Below are 27,200 nucleotides of genomic sequence, written 5' to 3' on the forward strand. Positions count from 1 at the left end.
TCTCCACGATATCCAAGCCCGTGGTCGAGACGCAAAAGGAGACCGCCTCCCTGATCACCAAAAAGATCGATGATATCCCACTTGCTCTGCCCGCCCCGATGCCTGCACTTCCCCCTCCTACCTCTACCGCTGAGGACGACGACGACCCACTAGCTATCGAGCAAGCATTGAGTACCAGCCTCGGTCCGCGAGCGACGCACTATCTTCAGCTCAGTATGACTCCACAGGCCGACCATACTTTCGGATTGCGAGTAGAAGACGGCTCCATCATGATCGGGAGTCTGCCCATCACCTTCGACGGAGACGATATCTTCATCAATGCCGAGCGCTATAAGGGTACCCCCGGCCTGTGGGAGCTTATGGTCCTGAAGCATCCCAAAGATTTCGACGTGGAGGACTTGCATACCTATGGTGATATCCTTCGAGCGTTGGGTGCCATGTATCAAGGAAACTCCGTCCTATCGAGGACCCCAAAGGCCAACAGAAGCCGCAAATGGAAGGAGATCGTATCCTACCTTTATAAGCAAGATAAGTATAGCAGCGGGGTGCCGACCGTCTTCTTCCCCAAATGCTTCGACCAGCTGCTGGATCGTCTCGATCTTTGCGCCGCTGCCTACCAGGCTGGAAATAATGGGGTGCCCAACAAAATCGTGGCCATCCTCGACGCCATGAGGAAGTCCGGTCATATCAGCAGGGAGGAGTACGAGAAGCTGCATCGGGGCCTCCTCTAGATAAATTTACGATGCCTTTAGTAGTGAATCACGGTCATCGCCGGAGATATGCCGTCGGCGGACGAGGCCTTTTCGATACCATCGCCAATCTTGCCGGACGGGTGCTTACCTCCTCCACCGCCAAGACGTTGGGTAGAAAGGCATTGAGTGCCGCTTCCAATGCAGCCCTGAAAGGTGTGGAGAAAGGTGCGTTCAAGGCCGTTGACCACGTCGTCCATCGAGTGACTCGCAAGAAAAATGCTCCCCAAGCACCATCCTCCAAGGTCAAGTGGACCTCACAGCAGCAGGTCCGTCTCAATAATCTCATCTCGGGTGGGGGCATCGCCACCATCCATGACTTCGTCCAGCGCTATAGATAAATACATGATGACCGATATGCTCACTATCACCGAAGGATTGACTTTCGACGAAAGTCTCCAGGAATATCAGGTTCACGAATACGAACCTCAAGCCGGGGCGCAGCTAAATAATGCCGGTTTCAGAGATACGCGTCAATATCGAGACTCAAGATCTCTTCCTCCACCCCGCCGAAAGCTATATCTTGATCGAAGGCCGACTTTAGAAGAACGATGGCACCGCGTATGCCGACGGTGATCTGGTATCGCTCGTCCATAACGCCGCCATGTATCTATTTCGTAGCAACAGCTACCGACTTTCCGGGCAGCAGATCGAGCACCTGAACGATCCCGGTGTTGCCACCACCATGCTGGGTATGCTGAAGTACCCCGACGACTTCTCCAAATCCCAAGGCCTCAACCAGCTATGGTTGAAAGACTCCACTGCCGATGCTGAGGTAGAAAACGTCGGATTCGCAGCACACCACGGATATATCATCACCAAACCAGCCAATAAGGGATCCTTCTCCTTCTCCATCCCGCTCAAGCACGTCTTTGGCTTTGCCGAGGACTACGATAAGATCGTCTACGGATTCAAGCACGAACTCTCCCTGGTGCGCGATTCGGATGAAAATGCCATCCTCCGAGCTGCCTCCGTCAACGAAGTGGCCAAGGTAATCCTGAGCAAGGTCTCCTGGTTCGTCCCCCACGTCATCCCCTCCGACGAAAAGAAGCTACGGCTCTATAAGACCATCCAGAGCAAGACCAAGATCGATTGCGGATTTGGCATGAGGCAGTGCGACTCCATCGCCGTGCCCCAAACCTCGAAATTCCACTGGCGTCGGGCCGCTAAAAGCGGACGTGAGAAACCGCGATGGATCATCGTCGCCTTCCAGACCGATAGGGGTAATAACCAGCTGAATAATGCCGCCGTCTTCGACCACTGTCGATTGCGAAATATCCACGCGACCCTCAATGCGGAGCGATATCCCGCCGTGGATTTCAATGCCGGCTTCACCCAGTGCAGGGTCGCCAGGGTCTATAAAGAGGCTGCTGAATTCCGCAAGAAGTTCTACAGCATGGAAAGTCTGCTGAGCAATGGTGGTATCAATCCCTCCGACTTCATCGATCTCTATCCCCTATTCGTCATCGACGTCAGCCATCAGTCCGAGCGGTTGAAAGAGTCGACGGTGGATATCCAGATCCGAGCCGATTTCGAGCAAAACGTCCCTGTCAATACCCAAGCCTTCGCCCTGGTCATCTCCGATCGAATCCTCCAACTCGAATCCGACGGTCAGAAGATGAGCTTCGTCTTCTGAGGAGGGATAGATAAATGGACGCTTCACTTTTGCGGAAAATCGCCAGCAATACCGAACCCAAGCATGGGTTCTTCTTCATCGTCTCTGGGAACGATCTAGTCAGATCTTGACCCGCTTCAATCCACCCCTCCAATTGCGCGAGGATAAATCTTACGAGATGGCCCTAGTGAAACTGGAGACCTACTACTCCATCCCCAATATTCATGCAGGTAACAATTCCTTCCGCTACTCTCCCGATGACGGGGCTAACTGGTTTTCCGTCGAGCTGAGCACCGGCTCTTACGGCATCGACGATATCAACGATGAGATCCAGCGGCAACTGCGGCTGCATAGGCACAAGGCTAAGGTCCTTCTCGATGCCAATCGTGCGACGCTGAGATCAACCCTCACCCTCGCCAGAAATTATCGAGTGGATTTCGACGTGTCCAATAGCATCAGTACGGTGCTTGGAATCGAGCGCCGGACGTATACCTACGACCGAAGCACCAACGGCTACGCGGAGGGTGAGAATATCGTCAATATCATCAGCATAAATAGCATCCTGGTGAATAGCGATATCATCCACGGAAGCTACGTCAACGGCACGCAGCAGTCCACCATCTATAGCTTCTTTCCCGCTGTCGATCCGGGTATGAAGATCATCCAGACCCCCAAGAATCTCGTCTACTTACCCGTGACCCTGAGGACCATCGACCGTATGCAGACGTATCTGACCGATCAAGACGGCCGCCCCATCGATCTGCGAGGAGAGAATCTCACCATCAGCTTCCATCTGCGCGAGGTATAAATAAATGGATTATCAAGAGTACGGTCTCAACTTGACGAAAGGTCAGGCGGAGAAGATCCAGCGTGCGGCAAAGAAGGGTTGCCCCGTGAGCGTCCGATTGCTGCATGCAAACCTATCCGGTGAGCATAAGATGCTCCTCACTCACCGCCAGATCCAGCGCATCACCAAGCTCTTGCAGAGTGGGAAGGGTGGTATGGTCTTGGAGATGAGTTCGAAGCAGGTGAGGAATAATATGCAGAAAGAAGGTGGATTCCTCCCCATGCTAGCAGGTCTTGTCTCTGCTGCGCTACCCATACTGGCCAAAACCGTGCTACCTGCTTTGGGCGTGGGTGCATTGAGCGGTTTGGGTAGTGTAGCCACCCAGAAGGCTGTGGGATCCGGATTATATCTCAAGAAGGGTGGGAAAGTATGCTGCGTGAAACCTCGTGGTCGTGGTCTGTATTTGAGTCCAGGCACTTTGCCCAATACATACGGTGATGGGCTATACTTGAAGAGCGGACGTCAGATCTACGATGGAAGTGGACTGATCCTTGGTCCTATTAGCCCCTTCAAAAGCATCACCATCTTGGGCATGGAGGATGATGATATCGATAAATCTGAATTTGCAGGGGTTGTGAAATGTCTTAGTTTCTACTACGACGAAAAGCAGCAGCTGCGAAAACCTTCCACGGCTACAACTTTTAGTGAAGACCTTACTGCGCATGCGCCGTAGGGATGATTCGTCCAACGCGCGCCTCGCTCGGCTACGCCTCGCTCCCCGCGCTTATTCCAGAATCCTCCAGATCAAAGTTCCTAGTGACCAAAAAAAAAAAAAAAAAAATTCCCAATCCAGTAATTTGGATTGGGAAATTTCGAACCCCTTACCCATAGCCCTCGATTATTTTTTATTACTTCCTCACAAGATCATAGGAGAGGTACTGCTGCTGAGATTTCTTGCTCACCTTGAATCCAGTGCTCCGAACGAAAGCTCCTTGCAAAGGACCCTTCTCTTTGTTGAGCGAGAGGCAGGCCCATATCCTGGTGGTCTCTCCGTCTCGATCCTTCAGGGTGATGATTCTACTTTTGCCGAATTTTCCATCCACTTCTACCACCTCCAAGATCTTATAGATCACACCGGTGGGTAAGTCCTTCCATTTGAGTGCTTCCTGATTCTGATCCTGCAGCTTCTCCTGGAAGGCGTCTTCGCTGATGAAGTCATCCCATCTGTGGGAATGTCAACGAATCCATTGTGTACGAAAATCATAATTCTTGTATTTACCCTATGCTCAATAGGAATGCCGTCCGTTTGCATTTGGCCGTCGGGGTCGGGGGTCCTATGCAGGATTTCCCCTTGAAAATGGCAAGTGCGGCAGAATCGGCCTTTTGAAACTACTATAGTATGTCAAAAATCTAAACTCGACATTAACACAGAATAAGCGTGTGATACGCAACTGAACCAAAACCTGACAAACATGTTTAATTGCTCATGGACGTATGAAGATAAAAGGATATAGTAAGCTGTTAATATTGAATGTTGATATGAGACATGGGATGGTACATAAATGTTCTAGCTTGATTTTCAAACTGAAAAATAAGGAAGATGTCCATTCTGCATTTTTAAAACAGCAACTACACTATATCAACGAATAATAAGGCAACGACCATTTTATTAGCGACTGGGGGTGGAGCAGGGCTTTTTAAAAATAAATATTTCAAATTTATTCCATATTTTCCCCATTACCTAAAAAGGCAGGTTTTCGTACGAAAATATTGATTTCGATTGCTGCTGAAATATGAAAAAAATAAAGAACCTCTAGTGAGCGCGCTCACATACCCCACACGTCACCATGTTGGATACTCAAGTAAATTTGTTCGTGAGAGAAATACATGTAGAAGTTTGAAATTCCAGACTGTGATTTCTTTGAGTTTTAATTAATCCAAAGTAAATATCGTAGCGGAACAAAACGTACACTTCACCCGTAACTTGTCACGGTGAACTTATATACCAAAAATCATGTCATAATCTGCAAGCGTTTAGAAAAGAAGTAAAAAAACGTTATTTCTGTGAATTTAGCTTAGTTTACGGCCTGTAATTTCGGTAAAAATCATCGGAGCGGAACTTGTCCCGTAACTTATCATGTTGAATTTATATATTAAAAGTCATGTCAATATCTGCAAGCGCTTAGAAAAAAGTCCAGAAAACTGTTATTTCTATGAATTTTTCTAAGTTCAAGGCCCGTAATTTCGATAAAAATCATCGGCGCGGAACCAACGTTATACTTGATCTGAACTTATCATGGTGAACTTGCATACCATAAATCATGTCAATATCTGCAAGCGTTTCAAATAAACTCCGGAAAACTGAAGACGGACTGGCGGGTCAAAAACATTATGCCCTCCGCAACTTCTTTGCATGGGGTATAAAAATGATACTTGCGCGATCAAGATTCTCATCAAACATCTAATCCAAGGCCCTATCAGGGTAAAAGTTGGTGATGCCTAAATAAAATGAACATATACTTACTTGGTGTTGATATGTTGCTATCGTAATGATGCAGATAACTTCTGGAAAAATGAAAGGACGAACCCTGCAATTCAGCAGATGACTGATTTTTCTCAGAGTAACCTTTCCATAGGTGGTTTTCGATAACCGGAAGTGACCTAGGGGAAGGCACTGTAGAGTTTAGTTCAACATCATTTTTATGGACCTGTGATCCGCCATGTAAATGTGTCTTGGTTCGTTTCTTTTTCTTCTTTTTATCCTTTTTAACCCTTGTATCTGAGTCAACATATCCTCTTTGTTCATAGTATGCATTAACTTCTTTGTCTAAGTCACTGTGTACGACCGCCATTGTCTTATTTACGTGACCATACAATTTACTAGATTTTCCCTCTTCACTTTGCTCGTATAACGTATCTAAAATACAAATAATACTCCATTAAAATTAAAATTCATATTTTATGATAGAATAATAACTTGCTACATGGCTATCTATAACATCAGACAGTATTGAAAATCTTTGTTTTATTACAATTAAGACAGAGTATTGTTTTTTACGAGTTTTTTTTTCTCAAAAAATAAAAGAAAAAATATTAGCTTCTCCTTTATAACATACGCAAATTTAAGAATATGATTGCATTTTATAATACCTGTAATAAGATCTAACTAGGTTGAGGATATTCTTTATTCTACACAATCTTATGTAAGGTGATCAAAAATAAGTTTTATGTCTCTCATTTGTTTGTTGTTTGATATACATGTATTTTTAAATTCTATATTTTGCGGAAGTGTTACTTGTCTTTGTTTATTTTAAATGATGACGCCAACGAGTAATTCGTGAGAGTGTTTTGTATGAATATTGTTAACACACTCTTACCATATTGTTTAAGTGACTTGATATGGCCTAATTGTCTGAAACTTGCAGGGAAATTGTTATTTAGGCTTAACGACGCCATAAGATCGTCCCATTTTGCACCATGAGTGTTACATCTTATAGCACCGATTCTTGGTCGCTTCACTTCTAAGTTCACTTCCATGTAATCCAATTGTAGTTGTCGTATGAACATTTTCCGTTTATGGAATTTCCAGAAAGAACAAAGAAGGGTAATAAACATGCCTATGGCAACGAGGATTGATGGAATCCAGTACAGTAAAGCTTTTTCAACTGGTAAATCGTGCATTTTACCTGTAATTAAATTAGAAAACATAAAGTATCAACAATGTTCTTTGGATGAAAATGAAAGAGCATGGATCAGGTGCAACGTTAGAATATGTTTCCTGACATATACATACAACATTGGTGATTGCTGAAAAATTCCGAATGAATACTGCTAAGTCAATTGTTATTTCGATTACAATATCTTCAAGTTATGTCATATTTGATATAAAATATTTTAAGTATTTAACTGTTTTGTTATGATAAATGCTTTTACTTCCAGTTGTATTGCTGGATGCATGTTTCTTTCTTGAATAATTTTTGAATAATTCTTGAATTATTCTTGATTACACTGCCAGCGTGTCAACTTTATAATATTAAACTTAGATAGCCGTTTATGTAGCCACAATGCTTTTGAAAACCTTTAGAGTTTAAAAAAACAATGATATTGGTTTTAAACAACTTACAGTGATTTTGCATCAAAGATGTTCAATATTCTGTTGACAGGATTGAAGAATGAAACCCATTCTCCTGTTTTTAACATTTTTTTACGGATGGCTGTTTAATGTTTTATGAAAATTCCCGTATTGTCCTACTCTATAATACCCCAAGCTTTTTTGTTCAAATACGTAAAAAATATTTCTAGAGAAATTCAAATCCAGGCATGTTGTAATGTCAATCTGGCATATGATGGACACAATAGACACTTATTGATAATACTGATAATTATTATTGTTTTATAAGCTTTTTCACTTAGGGAAGTTAGTTTGTTTTTTAGCCATATCATTAAAGTAATTAATGTGGTTTAAGTAACGAACGATTAGTCGTCTTTGATAAAAGCTACGCTACAATACTTAGGATTTTCTCAGAGAACTGCAGTACATCACTCATTTTAGAATATCGAAATTTTCGGATGATAACATTGTGAGCGGATGAAACTTAAAAGAGATTACACACAAATCCATGTAATACTTTTATCTGGCTTAAAATATTAATGTTCGAAGTTCATAACATAATTTTTCAAGTTGGTGAACCATAAAGCATTACTTATTCAGTCTTTAACCATTTACATCTAAAAAAATAATTTTAAATATCGCCGAGACACCCATAATAATGAAAACTTATTTTTCTAGTACTCTAATGATACAACTTAGTAACAAAACAAAAGATGATAAATATTTTCTCTTAATAAAGTTCTTTCAGGTATTTCATAAATTTAATCTGTCCTGAACAAGTCAACCACAGAATCACGGCCGCCAAAGAGTTTACCGTACGAATCTTAGCTTCCTTTTTTTGTCTTTTAAGAGATACTTTAAAATAACATCTGAGCAAATTATAATTCCCATATAATTGTTTTTAATTAAAAAGAAGAATGTAATAGTTTTGCTTGAGACAATATGTCGTACACGAAATAAAGATTATATGATTTTTGAATTTTTCAATCGCTAAATTGTCAGTTAAGAATAAAGAAACATGCTATTACGTTCGACCATTCACATGGAAAAATAAATTACTGATTTGACATAGTACTACGTCATTCTGTATAGCCTTTAAAGAAAATAATAGGTAATTTGGAAAGATTAGCTTTAATTTTTAATGACGTATCATTTTTTTAAATGGTAAGGTATATCTGCCTTCTGTAGGAACGATATTAAGACATAACTATCTAACGACATTTGGGTATTTTTTTCTGGTCTTCCTTAATAAATCTGAGATTATATAATTAATGAAAATTTCAAACAAGACGTTAAGATGCTAATGGTAATAAGGAGCCAAAAATCAATATTAAAGATTATGAAACTATTAAAACAATGTTTTCTAACGAATCAGAAATGTCGTCTGTGGCTTGTCGTATGCCAACAAATGTATTCTAGCTGATTTTACAGATACAAACTGTAATTTATAAGCAATTGTAGCTTTGTTACATTTATTATCATATCCCGATATTTGAACGACAACCACATGAATAAAAATGTAAATGTGCAGCCCGGCTAGTAAAATATTTATGCAAAATCCAAATCGAATAAAATTATCGAATAAGACCATTGATACATGGGAATCTATAGTTAAGTCATACCCAATAAAAATGACTAGAGTTTTACAAAAGATCCGTGGCAATATGTCAAAGCTACAAGTTACATTTCATATTTAAAAATGAGAATTTTTACTTTAAACGTAGTCATTTGTGCACTTTTGCTGAATTTTAAAAAAAAATAATAAAATAAAACTGGAAATAATAAATTTATTACTTGTTTACTCTAATGTACATTTTGTTTCTTGATCATTTTAAAGTAATCTTAAAAGAGTAATCACAGGAACCAAGATTCTAGCGGAAATCAAAAGAATGTTATCCAGGGACAAAGACCAGACATGGAAAACAAACAAACTTAACCAAAAAAAAGCATGAAGTAACTAAAATAATAAATACAAAGTAACAAAAATAAATGAGCAACTCGGACTCCACTAAAAACTGGGAGAAAGGATCAGTTGCACCAGTAGGGTAAGCGTCCTCTGTTTTTCTAGAAACACCCGCCGAGTTGCTCATAAAAGTCATTGAAGGGATGTTAACACAGATGAAAGGAAAGTTGACAATTCTGAATGAAAAGTCATCTAGTTTGTCGTAAAGTTTTGTCAATAGTTTTCCTTTACCATCGATCTCTAAGTGTAGGTCAAGATATGAGGCTGACTTCACAGTGTCTGTAGTATCCTGAAGCAGCAAATTGTCTTTTTTTCATAATTATCAATCACATAGACTATGTAAAATGCATTGACTTAATTAGAATCATTATATTTATTTACGATAACATTGGTAGATTGACATTTTCTTAAAGAGAGTCATTTTCCTCTCAAGATAAGTCAAATTGGTTCTGGGTCGTAAAAACCTTTCATTTTCAAGTTTTATTACATAGTGTTGATGAAAAACGATAGAACAACTATAAAAAAGCGAAGTGCGGATTCATTATTGAAATTGAAGCATTTATGTTATAAAATGATATTATAGAATTGGATAACCAGGTACAAATTAAAGTTCAAGAGTAAAGAAGATGTACGTCAACAAAGTGATTAAATTAACAACTATACAGAATATTAAGATAAACTTAATATCAGATTTTGGCTGTGATAATATACTTTTAAACGGTGTATTCCAGGGGCGGATCCAGACACTTTGAAATGGAGGGGTGTCAGACGGAATTCATCAGAAAAGGGGGAGCTAGGACATTATTTACCTTTTTTGTTAATTTGTACATATGGCAATGACAAATTTTAGAATAAAAAGGAGGGGTGCCAACGCCCTGCACCCACTGGATCCGCCAATGAATTCTTCATAACTATTAACAGTTTAAGACAGCTTAAATTTTAAACGACAAAAAGGGAACATAAAATCAACAGGGTTAATGGGCAACCTGTTATCTGTTTAGGATAACTTCAACAAATATCTGCTCACATTACGGAACTATTTAGGGTGACGGTTATTGATATATACTAAGGAATGCATTTTATCGGAAGTAGTTAACAGGGAGCAATATAAGCGTAATGATACTTCCTGTCTAAATTCGAAATTGTGTCCTCTTTGGGATATGCAAATAGCTATTTTGCATCATTTAAATGATGAAATCAGAATGTAAATATCCTTAAAGCGGAAGAAAAAATCACTCTCTCAAAAAAAATATTTTATTTATTTTCCTGTCTCATCGATTCACATCCAAATAAGTAATACTAATACTGTAAACGTATGTTGGTTGATCAATAAGAACGGTTGCAGTATATTTATAACTCTACATTCAATAATAGATTTTGGATGTCGATCGTCTTCATTTCCTGTTGTCAAGTCTGAATTGCCCTTCTGCTTTGATGCTTCGAATACTTTTGCAGATTTAACTTGAATCCTTTTATAAGATTTAAAATAATTTCACTATACGATGTTATGTAAAAACTCAAACTAAAGGTAGATGTAAATCCTAAAAATTATAAACAAGAGGTCTATAATCAAACGTACCAAAATAGAAAGCCAAAGCTAGCACAAGAAGTTCTACCATATGCAATACAAGGAATTGAGCCTTGATGTATTATAAATTTTGATTTGTAATACTGTAAGTTTAGATACATAATATATGAAATGATTCGTTGTCAGACAAGTCTTACAACTGGGTTAGTGAATACTCTCCAGGAACTTTGGTCCTCCAGCAGTGGCATCGACCCAATGGTTTTTAAATACAAAAGAAGCACCAACCACATAACATTGCAGATTTCGACAAGAAGTACACGTGTTTCAAGGATCAAACTCTCATCAGCAGCATTAAAATCAAATAAAAAGGAAGATCTCAAGCCTCCAGAAAGTATATACCTGACGTTCTCAAATCCAAAAGTGTCGAAATAGAAAGCTAAATCCATCACAAAGAAGTTACCCGGTGCAGTACAAGGAATGAAGACTTGTTTTATGAATTTTACGCAGGTGTTGAAGGGACGTTGTTACAGATAAAAGGAAAGTTGACAATACGGAATAAAAAGTCACTGTATTTGTCGTATAGTTTGGTCAATAGTTTTCCTTCACCACCGATCTCTTAATGTAGGTCAATATATGGGGCTGACTTCACAGTGTCTGTAGTATCCTTTATCTCAAACTCTTGTGGGGAGATGCGATGCATAAAATTTATGAAATTGCCCTTTTCGAAAAACTTCAGAAAATGTAATATGATGAATTGTAAATTTTAGAACTCATCACTCTAATTCCTATTTTAAAATGTAGAAAACAACGAAGCCGCTACAAGAACACTTAAGAAGACTCGTTACAAAAATTATTTTACATGCACAATTTTCAAATTGTTGACTGCAGATTAAAAATAAGACCTTCTTAACCTTCTTAACTATTAGTCATATTATGACTTGAATAAGTTCTAGTTAAATATATTTCAAAGATGCAGAAATTCATAGAACTATAATGGAAATGAAGAAAATTTGTTAAATTATTTGGGCAATTTTTTTTTAAGATTTTACAGGATTGTAATACTAGTAGTAAATGTGAAAATCATTATGTGACCATGAAACGTAACTTATTATAGGACGCAAACGTTAAATAATATTCCATAGATTCTAGAAAAACAGAAGCTTTGAAAGGCATGTCATAAGTTTTAATCAAATTATAAGTACCGCTCTGTATCGACTGTGCATCATACTTCAAAGAACATAAGATCAACAATATCTAAAACTAATTGAATGTTTTGAAACAGTTATTATTAATGTGATCTGTTTCTTACGCCATAATGGGAAAGTCTGTTACTGAATTCAATTCTAAATTGAAAATTGAATTTTAAAAGATCAAATAAGTTTTGTTATAAAAATTCACTGTACATATAATGACGATAAGTTCTTGAATAAAAGGAAAATTAATAATTATGTATTGCTACTAATAAGAGTTGGGCAGATTGAGATAAATCTTATCTGTTTTTTTAAACATCAATGCATTGATTATCCTATGAATTATCTACTCTCATTTGTTTCGTTGATTGTAGATAAATGTTCGTAAACATCAAAGTGTGACACATTTTGCGTTAATGATTGTCATACTTGCTACACTTATATATCTTAAAACCCAGTGTATGTTATTTCCCTTTCTTTTGAAATCATTGAATTCATTGAATACAACCTTGTGTGTTTCATAGGGTTTTGTACTATAGAAGGCAGAATGTAAAATGTAAACAGTGATACATCTTTATCAGAAATGTGATTGTTTTTAGGTCATTTTGGGATTTTAAGAAAAACTAAAAAAAATGTCAAATAAGAGACAAAAGTCCTTCTCCGAAATGAACGTTGAAGCTAATACAAAATACATCACTATAATAAATTTTCTGAAGTAGTTATTCGTACAAACTTTTCCAATCGAATGAATCTTTAGAAGGATAAACATGAGCTTAATTCATATATAAACATACATCTAACTTATGTGCACTTTTAAAACGTAATCATCCCCTTAAAATAATGATATCAGAAATCGGAAACATCCTTAATTTGGTCGACTTTGAATCCATTTATAAAATGCTTGTATATAAATTAGTAAAAATTCTTAACATATAAGAATGAAAACAACAGTAAGCAACTCAATATATTGAAAAGATCTCGAAATTTATAAAACAACATAAGAAAGTAATCCATAGGTAAGAACTATCAATATCCACGTATTAACGAAACCACAAATACTTATCAACTAAAACAGACTAAACAAGCCTGTAAAACATCTTTGATAGAACTAAACATGTATATTTATTACCTGAATTCTATGTTGTATCGTTAAAAATCGAGCATTGATTTAAATTGTTAAGTCTTACCTGTATTAACACTTTTTGATGTATTTGCTTCCATGCCACTTCTTTCTAAGTATAAAAGTTTTCACGTAGAATATGTTTAACGTCGTTATGCAAGTTATTGATGAATTCCAAAGACTCTATTGAAGACAAACTTGCTTACACAGGTCTTTTGTCTAGGAGCTCGTTAATACCTGTGCAGGGATTGATTTATTGGACTTTCCATTCTTTATTGGAACTTATAAATGCAATAAGACATTATCATCTACATCACAATTAGATAAGTTACTTTAGAAATTGAAATCAGTTAATAAAGTTTAAATGAATTGGCCGTTTAATCTTACTATTCCTACTTGAAAGAGAAATAAAGGGATCCAAGATTCTAGCAGAAATTTCTTTTTTGAGAAACTTAAGTTTATTTTCTTGAAAGTAAGTACTTTAGAGTAAACATATGAAATTTGTAAGCATATTCTTTTGGTTAAATAATGCTTTTGCTATCAAAGCTGAATTTAACCAAACTAAGTATTAAAAATGTTTAAGTTAAATAACACAAAAACAACCATTTAAGCATAATCAATGTTAAGCTCTATTTTTGTTTTAGTTGTTTAACCATGCATAAACAATATCTGGACAACCCGTTATTCCGTTAGAGTGATCAAGGGAACCAAGATTCTAGCCGAAATCAAAAGGATGTAATCAAGGAATAAAGACATGGAAAACAGACAATCACAACAAAGAACATGAAGTAACTAGAAAAATACATACAAAGTAACAAAAGTAAATGAGCAACTCGGACTCGACAAAAAGAAAAACTGGGAGCATGGGCCAGGTGTATCCCACCGAGTTGCTCATAAAAAGGCATGTCCGGGGTAGACGAAAGAGTAAAGGAAAACTATGGCACGTTGAACAAATCAGTTTTCATGGTGCCGATGGATACACCGTAACAATCCACGAGTTCATAATGACAATCATAAAACTTCTGCAGTGACGACTTCAATCTTGTAGCAAAATAAACCTGTTCCATAAACCTAATTGTAAAAAGTCTAGCACGATACAAAAAAGTCTGCATAATCACCGCAAGCTCTGACATAACGTACTAATCATGTGATAAACTCCATACGTAGGTGCTGAAGGGATGGTACCACATATGAAAGGAAAGTTGACAATTCTGAATGAAAAGTCATCACGTTTGTCGTAAAGTTTGGTCAATACATTGCCATCTACTTGTGAGTCAAGATATGAGGCTGACCTTATAATGTCTGTAGTATCCTATATCTCAAGGTCTTTGGATAGATGCGATGTATCAAATCCCCAGAACTTGCATTGTTTAAAGAAAATACACATCATATATATAGCGGAAACTGAGATTAACGGATCTAACCAAACGATATTCTTTCTTTCGGATCAGATCAGCTATAAAGTCAGCCTCATAATGATGAAGAGAGAGTTGTACAAGAGTAGTCAAGGGAACTAAGGTTATAGCTGTAATCAAAAGAATGTAATCCAGGGACAGAAACCATACATGGAAAACAGACATACACAACAAAGAACATAAGTAACTAAATCATACATACAAAGTAACAAAAGCAAATGAGCATCTCGGACTCCATTAAAAACTGGGAGCATGCACAAGGTGCACCGGTAGGGTAAGCGTCCTCTGCTTTTTTTAGAAACACACGCCGAGTTGTTCACAAAAAGTCAAGTCCGGGGTAGAAGGAATAAATCATCAAATAGAGGAGCACACTTTGTTCGCATTGGAATGCAGACCGTTTGATGAAATGTGCGTCCACCACACCGGACAAATATGTTGTCGACCAAAAATTCAAGCAAAGATCTTGAGTTGTCTTTGCCATTGTAAAACATGACAGACAAATTGCACTAACATACCAATGAAATAATTTTACATGTTACATATTTATCATCTGCTCATATTAAGCATTCAAAACAATTTCCCCTGAAAATATTTTTTGAGGGAATATCATTTCTTCATATCTTATTTTTGCTATACCTTGTTGCATTAAAAAATATTGGTTTTATGTAGTTGTAACTTAAAAACAAATTAAGTTTGAATTGTTAAATTGACCATTTGTCCTCTTTGAAACAGAATGCAAATAATCCTACTATAAGTCTTTATTGTAATTTATTTTGTTTCAAGTGACATTTGAATTAAAAGAAATGACATCATTTTTAGAACGAAGAACGGTACATGCATTATCATTGTTGGTATTGAAAGTACGACTGTTAAGTTTTCTGTTGTATGATGTCAATAAATAGCAAACACTTTTCAGAATAAACGTTTTTAATTAAAGCTTTTGTTACATTGAAACTTTCACGCATTTGAATCATTATGCAACTTCCTTATCAGAGACATCTTAATTAAAAGCGAGAATTTAATGGCGACGAAAAACTGCACAAGTTAATTGGAGTATTTGATTAACTACATAAAATAAATGCAAAATTACAAATTACCACCACATTTCCTTATGTAACTTCATAGGCTTGTGATCAATCTTGACAAATATTATACAACAAGCATAAGAGCTAATCATTATTTACGATGCTGTCTTTCTGTCTTAATATTTTATGCATTAAGATAGAAATAGTAAAGAAACACCAACACTCATGCCTATCAAACTAAGATTAACTACTTCAAACAAATTGTAAAATCACAAAAAGTCTTTCTTGACAGTCTTTTTGTTTGTGAAGTAAACTTACAATATTATAATAAACCAGAGATAGCATTTTATGGTGATCGATCGAAATTGTTCAAAGGACAAAGGACTGTATCTTCTTAACTGTAAATTCAAAATATATAATAATGGATGTTTGACTTGCATTTTATAGTTCAAATCATTGAGACTGAGAATAGTCTAGCTGGCGGTGCGTATAACTATGCTTTGTAATTTATTTTTAAAGAAAAATGTATCAGTGATAAAAACAAGATGTATCACCTCGTGGCAATGTTTGAATATCCTCTTTTTCGGATGGAATGGGGTGATCGATGCTCTTTCCAGAAACATAACCATGATTACCCTACTGGGGCACCTGGACCATATTCCCAGTTTTTAGTGGAATCCAAGTTGCTCATTTATTTTTGTATCTTTACACGTGTTATTTTTGTTATTTCACGTTCTTTATTGTGTATGTCTGTTTCCTTGTCTGGGTTTTACACTCGAAGTATATTATTTTCATTTCCGCTATAAAATTTTGTTCCATGATTACTCTATCCGACAATTATTACAGGTGAATACAGGTGAATTATTTTTTAGTATTATAATCTCAGGAATAAAATGTCAAGAGCACTTATTTTGTTTGATAGCTTGCATGGGAGTTTTAACATAACCGTTTCTCCGGTAGCTTCCACAATTATTTTCTCTTAGCTTTGCATTTTATCGACTACTTTTATTCAGAAAATAGAAACGATGATAAATTAATCCATACCATTTTCATTGCGGTTAATTTTGTTTATGTGGATTCTGAAGCAAAATAATTGTCCATTTTCAAATTCAAGAAACACGTTATTTACAGCAAAGTGTCACATACCAAAATTGCAAGATTTCAATTTAAAGTTCGTTTCAACTGTCGTTTTGATTTTGTTGTTGTTGCAAACGAATGATATGGCTTTCATAGTTTTCCTTTCCTCGTTTGTCTACCCCGGACTTGACTTTTTTGAGCAACTCGGCGGGTGTTTCTAGAAAAACAGAGGACGCTTACCCTAGTGGTGCACCTGGTCCATGCTCCCAGTTTTTAGTGGAGTCCGAGTTGCTCATTTACTTTTGTTACTTTGTATGTATGATTTTAGTTACTTTATGTTCTTTGTTGTGTATGTCTGTTTTCCATGTCTGGTCTTTGTCCCTGGATTATATTCTTTTGATTACCGCTATAACCATGGTTCCCTTGATTACTCTTTCATAGAATATCAAGATCATGTGGTTTATATCTGAAATTTAATGGAAAATGATGATTTTTTTAAATATTCTCTAACATAATCATCACAATGTGTTTCTCTTTCTTTTTCTAGTGCCGACTATTTGATTTGTAATAATGATTATGACAACCTCTGATTACTTTTAGTTAGTTTTACATGATATCTAATTTTGTTTTCTATTGCATACTTTAACAACCTTTCAAAATTCTCGCATCCTTTTCTTATGAATAAAATTGTTTTCTGAATAATGAGAGTTCATTATAAGCTGTAACTTTTAAAGTTTGTTTTACTTCAAAGTCTATGAAACGCAAAAACTATTACTCAGAAAAATGTCCATACCAGTGATTTTCTTCCAAATGTTGAAAAAAATAACATTAAGATTACTTAATTGGATATATTTATCTCTTTTGCAATGTCATTTTTTCACTATACGTCGACGCAATTATCCAGCCTTATCCAGGTGTTTCTGCTGTGACGTTCGCACCGGCCCCGAGTATCCCAAACAAGAGGCTCCCATGAGCCAGAATCGCCCACCTGGTTGAATTTGGCCTTTCATATGCAAACAAGAAGTTGTCCAACAATTTTGACTCGAGAAGTCTTTGGTAGGGCTTATCATAAGGATCATTTCAACAATTGAAAGTTTCTTTTAATTCATCATAGTTTTCAAGATATTGACGGAAAACTTTTTAACAAAGTAATTTTTCCCCTTTCAAGGGCAATAACTCTTACAAGAAGTTATCTGGCAAATTTTATCCCAGAAGACTTTTGTAGTCCTAATAATAAGGATCATTTCATCTATCGAAAGACTTTGGCTAAAACTAACGGTTTTGGAGATATATGCGAAAATCTTCTGTCTGACCCTATGTTATATTTTTAGTAACGGCGGCTATGTTTTTCGACGAATCAAAAATCCCCACATCCATCAGTTCTATGCAGGATACCCCAAGGAACATTCATAACAAGTTTGGTCTCAATTGGTCAAGTAGTGTCAGAGGAGAAGATTTTTGAAAGAAATAACATTAAAAATAGCAAAAATCGTTGAAAAAGGGCAATGACTCCATCATAGCTTAACGGATTAATAAAACCAAAATTTAACCAGAGTTAGATCTCATCATGCTGAACACTTTTATTCTGTCAGAATTTAGCTAAACCTAACGGTTTTGGAGATATATGTAAAAAAAAAAAAAAAAAACAACTAATGTCTGACCCCTATGTTCTATTTTAGTAACGGCGGCTATGTTTTTCGACGAATCAAAAATCCCCACATCAGTTCTATGCAGGATACCCCAAGGAACATTCACAACAAGTTTGGTCTCAATTGGTCAAGTAGTTTCAGAGGAGAAGATTTTTGAGAAAAAAAACCATTAAAAATAGCAAAAATCGTTGAAAAAGGGCAATAACATGGCTTAACGGATTAAAAATCAGAATTTAACCATACATATATATCATCATGCTGAACACTTTTATTCTGTCAGAATTTAGCTAAACCTAACGGTTTTGGAGATATATGTGGAAAACTACTGTCTGACCCCTATGTTTTATTTTTAGTAACGGCGGTCATGTTTTTCGACGAATCAAAAATCTCCATATCAGTTCTATGCAGGATACCCCAAGAAACATTTACACCAAGTTTGGTTTTAATCAGTCCAGTAGTTTCAGAGGAGAAGAGTTTTGTGTAATTGTTAACGACGACGACGACGACGACGGACGCCAAGTGATAGCAATAGCTCACATGGCCTTTGTTGCTAAGCATCTACAGAGCGAACCGTCTACTCTCAGTAATGAAATTCTGAACTTGTTCGAAAATATTTTCATTTTCGTGATCGTTTTTCGAAGGATCACCGAAAAGAAGAATTTTTGGTATTATAATTACTAAGGGTGCCTATAGTTCTTTGTCGTAAAGCTGTATAATTATGACACTGTAGTAAGAAATGTCTATTATTTTCTACAGATCCACAAGAACAAAATTTATTATCAGTAATATTCCGATTAAACAAGTGTTCGTTTAGAGCGCTGCAGTTTAATCTTAGTCTGACATGAAGAACTTGAGATTTGCGTTTTCCAAAGTATCGAGGAGGACATTTTATGTTTTTGTTGAGATGATTCCTAATAGATTGCTTGGAAGAGTTTTCTCGAACTTCAGCCGGGAGTCCGTTCCACAATTGAACAACCGATGGTAAGAATGAATTTTGATAGAACGCCGTTCTGCTATTAACAGTTTGAATGTCGTGAGTCCGTCTAGTATTATAATTGTGAATCTGTAATAATTGTTGGGGCACTAAGCTACTTAAATATTCGGGTGTTTTGTTATGAAACATTTCATGAAATTTTAGAATTTTGTGCTTTTGACGCCTTACTGAGAGTAGTTCCCAACCAGTATCTTCATAAAGGTTAGCCTTAGACACTAGTTTTGTTCCACCAGTAACGATTCTGGCTACCTCAATTTGTAAACTTTCTAGCTTATCAGCAAGATATTGAGGAATGTTGTCCCAAATTATGTCCGTATATTCCAAGATGGGTCGTATAAAGTAAATGGTTTGGAGATGTTTACGTTTTAATTTAAACTTCAGACTTCTTAGAACATTAATACGAGGGGTAACCTTATCAAATAAGGAGTTTACGTGTGAACACCAAGTACCGTCTTCAATAAAAGTTAAACCAAGATGCTTATGGGTTTCGACTTCCTTTATCAATTCATCGTTCATATATATAGGGGGATGGTGTGGCTTACTAGTCTTACGGGAGATGGTCATAATTTCCGTCTTTTTTGGATTGAAGTTTACAAGCCATCGTTTAGACCATTGGTGAATTTTCTCAACATCAGAATTAAGTAATTCAGATGCTGCATATGGGTTTTCAACAACTATAAATAATGAAGTGTCGTCTGCAAACAATCTTATATTGCATAATATATCACGGACAATGTCATTTATATATACTAAGAATGGAAGGGGTCCAAGTATTGATCCTTGGGGAACTCCTGCTTCTATATTAAAACTATCAGATGACTGTCCAGATATAACAACTTTTTGCGTCCTATTCGATAAATAACTCATGAATCATTTTAAAAGACTACCACGTACGCCAATTGCTCTCAGTTTGAAAATGAGACTTTCGTGTCAGACTCGATCAAACGCTTTGCTTATGTCACAAAAAACTACTCGAATTTCTTTCCCTGCATCTAACGCTTTACCAAACAACTCTGTTAAGTGTAATAGTTGGTTTGTTGTAGAATCGCCAGGTTTAAAGCCAGACTGTACACTAGTTATAAGATTATTTCTACTTATAAAGTTGTAAAAATGTTTAAAGACGCATTTCTCCATGACTTTACCTAATATTGGGAGAAGAGCGATCGGTCTGTAGTTGTTCAGAAACTCCCTATCTCCACTCTTAAATACTGGTATAATATTGGCAATTTTCCAACTATTTGGGAATGAACTTGACTGTATGGACTTATTAAAAGGTCTTTCACATGTTTTATATAAATGATAAAGATGAAATGATATTGTATTTGGTTGCAATGATATTTTGACTTCGATTTTTTTAAAGATTTACAAAACATTCATAGTATCTTAGTTTGTCAGTATTTTTTTCATGTTTTGTTTTTTTCCTTTACGTTCGGGGAGGGGTTATGTGTTTCTCTTTCTTTTAGAGGGAAAGGGCATTTTTTTATTGGACCCATAAACAAAGTTTTTAAACTGCTCGTATGAATTGTATAAATAATGATTTTTCAGTTTTCATAGCGATCTTTTTCTCATATACTGTTTGCTATAAATATTTAACTATGTATATATTTTGTTTAATATAACTACATATCGAGAAAACAAAATCAATCAAATTAATCAAATTAATCATTTACCAATAATGGAGTCGTTGTTAGCGAGCGATGCGATCTACAGATGACAACAACACGTAATATTTTTTCGTGAACGTCATTTAGATGAACGTAACCATAAACTTTCCTAACAGAGACTTGTAAATGATTCAAAATGGTCTTTCAATAAAATAAAGTCCGTAAGTTTTGTTCTATAACATCATTAGCAATCAATTCACGCAGTTGTACCGAACTAGTATTACACAAATTAAAACTGATCGAACTTTTATTTTTAAATTATCAATGCAAAAGCACCCACGAAACTAAGTTTTATAGATGTTGAAAGAAGATACTCATAATGCAATATCCAATTGAAATATTGTTTCATTTCAATACATCAGACAATTTGACTTTGCGTAGATATTCAAATTATGACTAGTATTAGTATCGTGAGAACTTGTTATTGTATCCTTTATTCTGTTCAAATGTTAAGAATTGGAATGGTGTTATGGAGTAACACAGACTTAAAGATGACAAAGCGAACATAACAACAGAAAAGTACAAATAGTATTGTATTTTTTACAGAATATTTTTTCTTAAATTCATCTGGTTGCATTAGAAATGTCAAATTGTATCTAAAAGGATCGGAGATTAAATAAACCCTCGTTCTTACACATTCTTTTTGCGTTTAAGATTATCTATATTGGTTTTTATCATTCTTTCAGAAAACTAAGAATACGTATATTTCTATATTATGTTTTTACTATTTCTCTCGTTCAGCTTATGATTAAAATAAGGAAATCAATCTATGTACGATGAAGCTGAACCAGATCTCGTACGCATTAGTTCATCATATCTTTGACGGTATAATTATAAAAGATTTTATCTGTTCTTATCTATATTTATAAAATGTGTTTTTGTAACCTACAGAGTCTAAGCAGTACCGAAAGTCTTTATTTTCTAAAATCAATTTTGCGATGCATAGGGTTTTTTTTAGGTTGACCTAGAATGGTTTTGCCCTACCTACTGAGTTGAGTAAAATAAAGCGGGGTGTGTATTGACTATCCAATGCTTTTTTTATTCGTACGTTTTTTGGATACCAAAAAGTTTTTGTTGAATTTTTGATTTCGACTTTCAAGAATGAAAAACAGACATGATGTTGATTGTTCAGCAGAAAAATATGTACGCATGTTTGTGTAACAAACAATTTTTTCCCTTGTACTATCAATTTAATTCGAAAAATGCACTATTATCTGTAAAAGTTAACACATTAGGCTAACTTACAACAGGCGACGAGAATATTAGTCAAATTATCAGGGACTGTGTAATAATCTTATAACTATCATTTCTTTTAATTACAGTAAATAATTTAAAAAAACAATATCAAGAGTTTTATTTTTACATTTTATGGAGTACTACTTAATCGATTATTTCTCTTTTCTAATTGCCTGGTTAATTGATTAGGATGTTTTTTCGTTGCTTTGAAAAAAAAAAACATTTTGTTTTACGAGATGCTTCCTTAAATAGATCATTATAACAGACTTATGTTTGATGCTTTGCTTGTTATGTCGATTGATCTGTCGAATGAAGTGTAACAACCTACACACATTTATGTTACTCCCTTGAAGACCTGTTATTGCATCTTTGGTTACCGATTATTATGACCTCGTACAAAAGGTCGTTTGCTTACTATAGCTTTTCAAAACTAGACACCATACTTGATATTTTTTCAGCCCGAAGGAAATGTTCTACTATTTATATAAACTGATCAAATCAATAAATAGTCGACATATTTTAAATAATATGCCTTGCTAAAACAATAATATAAGCACATATTTATGCATATACAACATATCGAGCACTGATATTTTGGACGATATTCATTTAGATAAAGTCATCACATTACCTTTAAACAGACAGCATGTAGAAAAATAAAATGTGACAGAATGTAAAATATGAAATGTGACAGAATGTAGAAGTACTAAACGTGACAAAATGTAGAAATATGAAACGTGACAGAATGTAAATGTATAAATTGGGACACAATAGAGTTTGAAGTGTGACAGATCATAAAGAATGCAGAAATATGATAAATGAAAGAGTAATCAAGAACCATAATTCTTGCGGTAATCAAAAGAATGTAATCCATGGATAAAGACCAGACATGGGAAACAGACCTACGCAACAAAGAGCATAAAATAACCGTAATAACACTTACAAAGTAACAAAGATAAATGAGCAACTCGGACTCCACTTAAAACTGGGAACATGGACCAGGTGCACTTCAATCTTGTAACAACATAACCCTGTTCCCGAAGCCTAATTAAAAGAAGTCTAGCGCGATACAAAAAGCTATGTACCGTTGTTTGTATGTGTTCTTATGGAGTTTAGGAATCCAGTAAATAGACGTTACATCACAATCATCGTCTTTGGTAGAGAGATCAAAAGAGGATAACACAGATTTATGGTTTGCGACTATCTCTTTGCAGAGTGTTGTAGCAGTATAGGTCTTATTACTGCTATTGTTTTCTACATCTCAACGGCAATATATTTGTCATGTATAGTATAAAATGGTTTTACTACATCGGGGTGTTTGAAATCTGATGCAGCATTGATATTCATTGACCTTCTTCAAACTTTCATACGTTTCAAAATTTAAGACATATCAGCCTTTACCCACTCTGACAGAGAATCTTCTTGTTCTCGTTATATTCATTTTCTTGTGTAGTCTTCGACGGCATCCATAAGTTATAATACCAATTCATGGAGCGTGGTTCGCGGTACTTGGGAGCTTTAGAAAGAACCTTACGCAGAGACTCGTTTTCAGTGATTAAAATCTATTGATGATGTCTTGTCCATTAACAACCCTTCTTTTAGTAAATGGTTACTTTCAATATATCCACCAGAGCTCTAGATAAAAGAGACTACAGAAACAGCCTGTTCTGCATCTTTTTTGGACATTAATCTCGATTTTGAGAATAGTGGTCATCTTAGCACTAAGATTTATGATCAAATAGAAGACTTTAATTTTAATATCATAAACTTTTCTTACCTGCGCAGCAATATTCCTTCATCTCCTGCAGATGGTGTTTATATTTCACAATTAATTCTATACGCTAGAGCAAGTATTAACTACTCTGATTTCTTTGAACGCCATAAATATCTGCGTTACAGACTTCTGAATCAGGGGTATGAGGAAAAGGTCTCTTACCAAATTGTTTTTTTAGATATCAGTCCTTGGTTGAAAAATACTCAGTTTCTTCTAATGATTATTTTTTGTAAATTGTTCTTTGTGCTGATGTGACCGCTTATTTACCGATTTTAACAATAACATACAAATGCTTTTTAATCACCAGTGGTATAGTCACGCCGCAATGGTAGAGGAAGGTTTAGACCGCTGTAAAACCTAGATTTAACCCATACATTTCGTTTGAAGTGCCTGTACCAAGTCAGGACCAGCTGCTCCGGTGGTTGTTTTTGCAAGATTTATTTTCGACTTGTCCTGATTATGAAACGGATTAGTGTTCGGTAATTTTGCTGTTATTTAATAGCAAATTCTAAAATCTCAAAAATGTTTATTATATGAATAGAATTTCGTCCCAGTAATGATATGTATTTAATTCTTAAAATTCATTGGAGGTTATTAAAACATCAAAGGTAAAATTTCCTATAATCCTTAATACTTCTGAGTTATTAAGTGATGGTTTTATCTAGACAGAATTTGACTTGCATATTCAAGCATTTTAGTAGAAATAATAATTCAAATTTTGATTATAATAACATTTCACATAAAATATTACAAAGGGTAATTGAAGTGAATATCAATATTTTTTAATTTTTTTTATAATACGTAATTGATATTATTTGTGAGGATTGGGTGTCACGTTACTTTCTAAATATAGAATCTTCGTAAGCAAATAAATGTGCTCCGTTACGACACGTCAATGACTCAATGATTAAAGTACTCATACAAGTCTGCCAACTCATTTGTATTGATCTTTTTTCGAAAAAAAAGATCAGAGATTCCCACTGGTGGAGGGGATTTAATACTAGCTAAAATCCAGTGAATCACCTATAATAAAAACAGGATTCTGTCATCAATTTTTTTTTCTCAGTAACTGTAACCTAGTAACTTAATTGACATTTCTTAAATAAATGTGTGTGGTATTTTATTTTATTTTATTTATATGAAGCCTATAAACGTGTTCCACTCTTCGACTATAGTGTTAATTGTTATATCATTTAGCATTTTGACTTCCCTGAATAGCATCAAATAAGTAGGATTTTAGACATGAAGTCTATTGAAACGATTGATTTTCATTTTTTCGTTAACGATGTATCACAGGAAGTTCCTTTAATTATTTAAATTGGATAAAGAGAAACGTGAGTCTGTGTGATTTCCTGTTATGACGCGTTTCATTCACTTTTATAATATTTATATTTTAATATGTGATAATCTTTAATTATTGTATATACTATGTTTTATCATAATATCGATATGTCTTATGTTGTACAAGAGTAATCAAGGGAACCAAGGTTATAGCGGTAATCAAAAGAATGTAATCCAGGGACAAAGACCAGACATGGAAAACATACATACACAACAAAGAACATAAAGTAACTAAAATCATACATACAAAGTAACAAAAGTAAATGAGCAACTCGGACTCCACTAAAAACTGGGAGCATGGACCAGGTGCACCGGTAGGGTAATCGTCCTCTGCTTTTCTAGGAACAGCCGCCGAGTTGCTCATAAAAAGTCAAGTCCGGGGTAGACAAACGAGGAAAGGAAAACTATGACCCGTTGAATAAATCAGTTTTCATGGTGCTGATGGATACACCATAACAATCCACGAGTTCATGATGACGACCATAAAACTTCTGTAGTGATGACTTCAATCTTGTAGCAACATAACCCTGTTCCAGAATCCTATTTGTTAGAGTTCTAGCGCGATACAAAAAGTCTGCGTAGTTTCAGAAAGCTCTGGCATAACGTATGAGTTGTGATATGAACACTCCATACGCAGGAGCCGAAGGGATGTTGCCACAGATGAAAGGAAAGTTGACAATTCTGAATGAAAAGTCATCACGTTTGTCAATAGTTTTCCTTTACCATCGATTTCTAAGTGTAGGTCAAGATATGAGGCTGACTTCACAGTGCCTGTAGTATCCTTTATCTTAAGTTCTTTTGGGTAGATGCGATGTATCAAATACCCGAAATTAGGATTGTTTAAAGATAAGACGTCATCTATATAGCGGAAACTGAGATTGAAGGATCTAGCTAAACAATATTCTTTCTTTCTGATCAGATCAGCTATAAAGTCAGCCTCATAAGAGTGAAGGAATAGGTCAGCTAGTAAAGGTGGTACAAGTGGTGAGACTTTAATAAAATATGGAATCTGAATCTGAATCCATTAATTACGTCATGCTAGTTGCTAGAAAACTCAAAATCATAATAAAACTAAGCACGTCACATACATTGACAAGGGACGGACAGGGGACAATTTATGAATGGCAATAACAAAATTACCGAACTGATAAAATCTAGACAGTAGTCAAAAGGAAAGTCCATATAACAAATGGCAATATCATGGTAAAAACGGGAAAGTTGGAAACCACCGCAATGGTCCAGACTATGTACAGACATTCAAAATGAAAGGTGGGTTAAACCAGGTTTCATTGCGCTAAACTACCCCTCCATTATATCACTAGCAAAATAATGTAGTAATATTATTTCTTATTGATTTCCATAGTTCATTCAGCACCTTGGATCGTTTGAACCACCCTAAACTGACACTTTGAAATTTGTAGTATGTTACTTTATGACAAACACTTTTGCATGAAGATTATGGGATTAGCTAATATATCTCTTACCTTATACAATAAATTACTGACACAGCATGTGAAAATTATTAGTTGAATAAAATTCCATGTAGGTTCGATTTCCAATAAAATCCTGTAACTTTTGAATACTGTAGTGCTTCACATAGCGGTTCAGAATTAAACCGAAACGTCAAAATCTTAATCAATATAACATAAATATCAAATATTTATCACTAGGGATAAATCCATTATTGTAACCTTTTCAATATCCGTAGAATCGATTCCATGCTCTTCAAGTACGATGAAAATAACATCATTTGAAATTCATACTCGTGTATGAATGTTTGTATTGACAACAACGACAAAAAAGTATATGCAACTGGTAAACGAGGCTAGCCGTTTCTTTAAACGTCATTTATGTACAATTTTATCCATTGTTACTAATTTTTCGAGCTTTTTATGTATATATTGTTCAGATGACAGGCAAGGATCCAGACGTGGTGTCATTGTGCTAGTATAGCAGGAATCG

At 35.6% G+C, this 27,200-nt stretch overlaps 1 protein-coding gene across 2 annotated transcripts in view; it reads right to left on the reverse strand.

The window, feature by feature from the left end:
- The window catches only part of LOC148612478 (uncharacterized), a 38,206-nt gene extending 11,104 nt beyond the window's left edge, over window positions 1-27,102 (reverse strand). Inside the window, exons 1-3 of one of the 2 annotated variants that reach the window (XM_088593957.1) lie at window positions 26,723-27,102; window positions 6,529-6,837; window positions 5,676-6,068 (exon numbers count right to left, since the gene is read on the reverse strand). In XM_088593957.1, coding sequence (XP_088450083.1) covers window positions 5,676-6,068; window positions 6,529-6,832 — 697 coding nt within the window. In that variant the 5' untranslated portion in view covers window positions 6,833-6,837; window positions 26,723-27,102. Of the gene's footprint in view, window positions 1-5,675; window positions 6,069-6,528; window positions 6,838-13,130; window positions 13,206-26,722 lie in introns of those variants that run through there. The other variant, XM_088593955.1, reaches the window with a different exon arrangement.
- Between the last annotated feature and the right edge of the window lie 98 nt (window positions 27,103-27,200).

Source organism: Perna viridis, chromosome 7, assembly GCF_037379345.1.
Source record: "Perna viridis isolate PV_CMFRI_1.1 ecotype Kerala chromosome 7, ASM3737934v1, whole genome shotgun sequence".
Taxonomy (NCBI): Eukaryota; Metazoa; Mollusca; class Bivalvia; order Mytilida; family Mytilidae; genus Perna; species Perna viridis.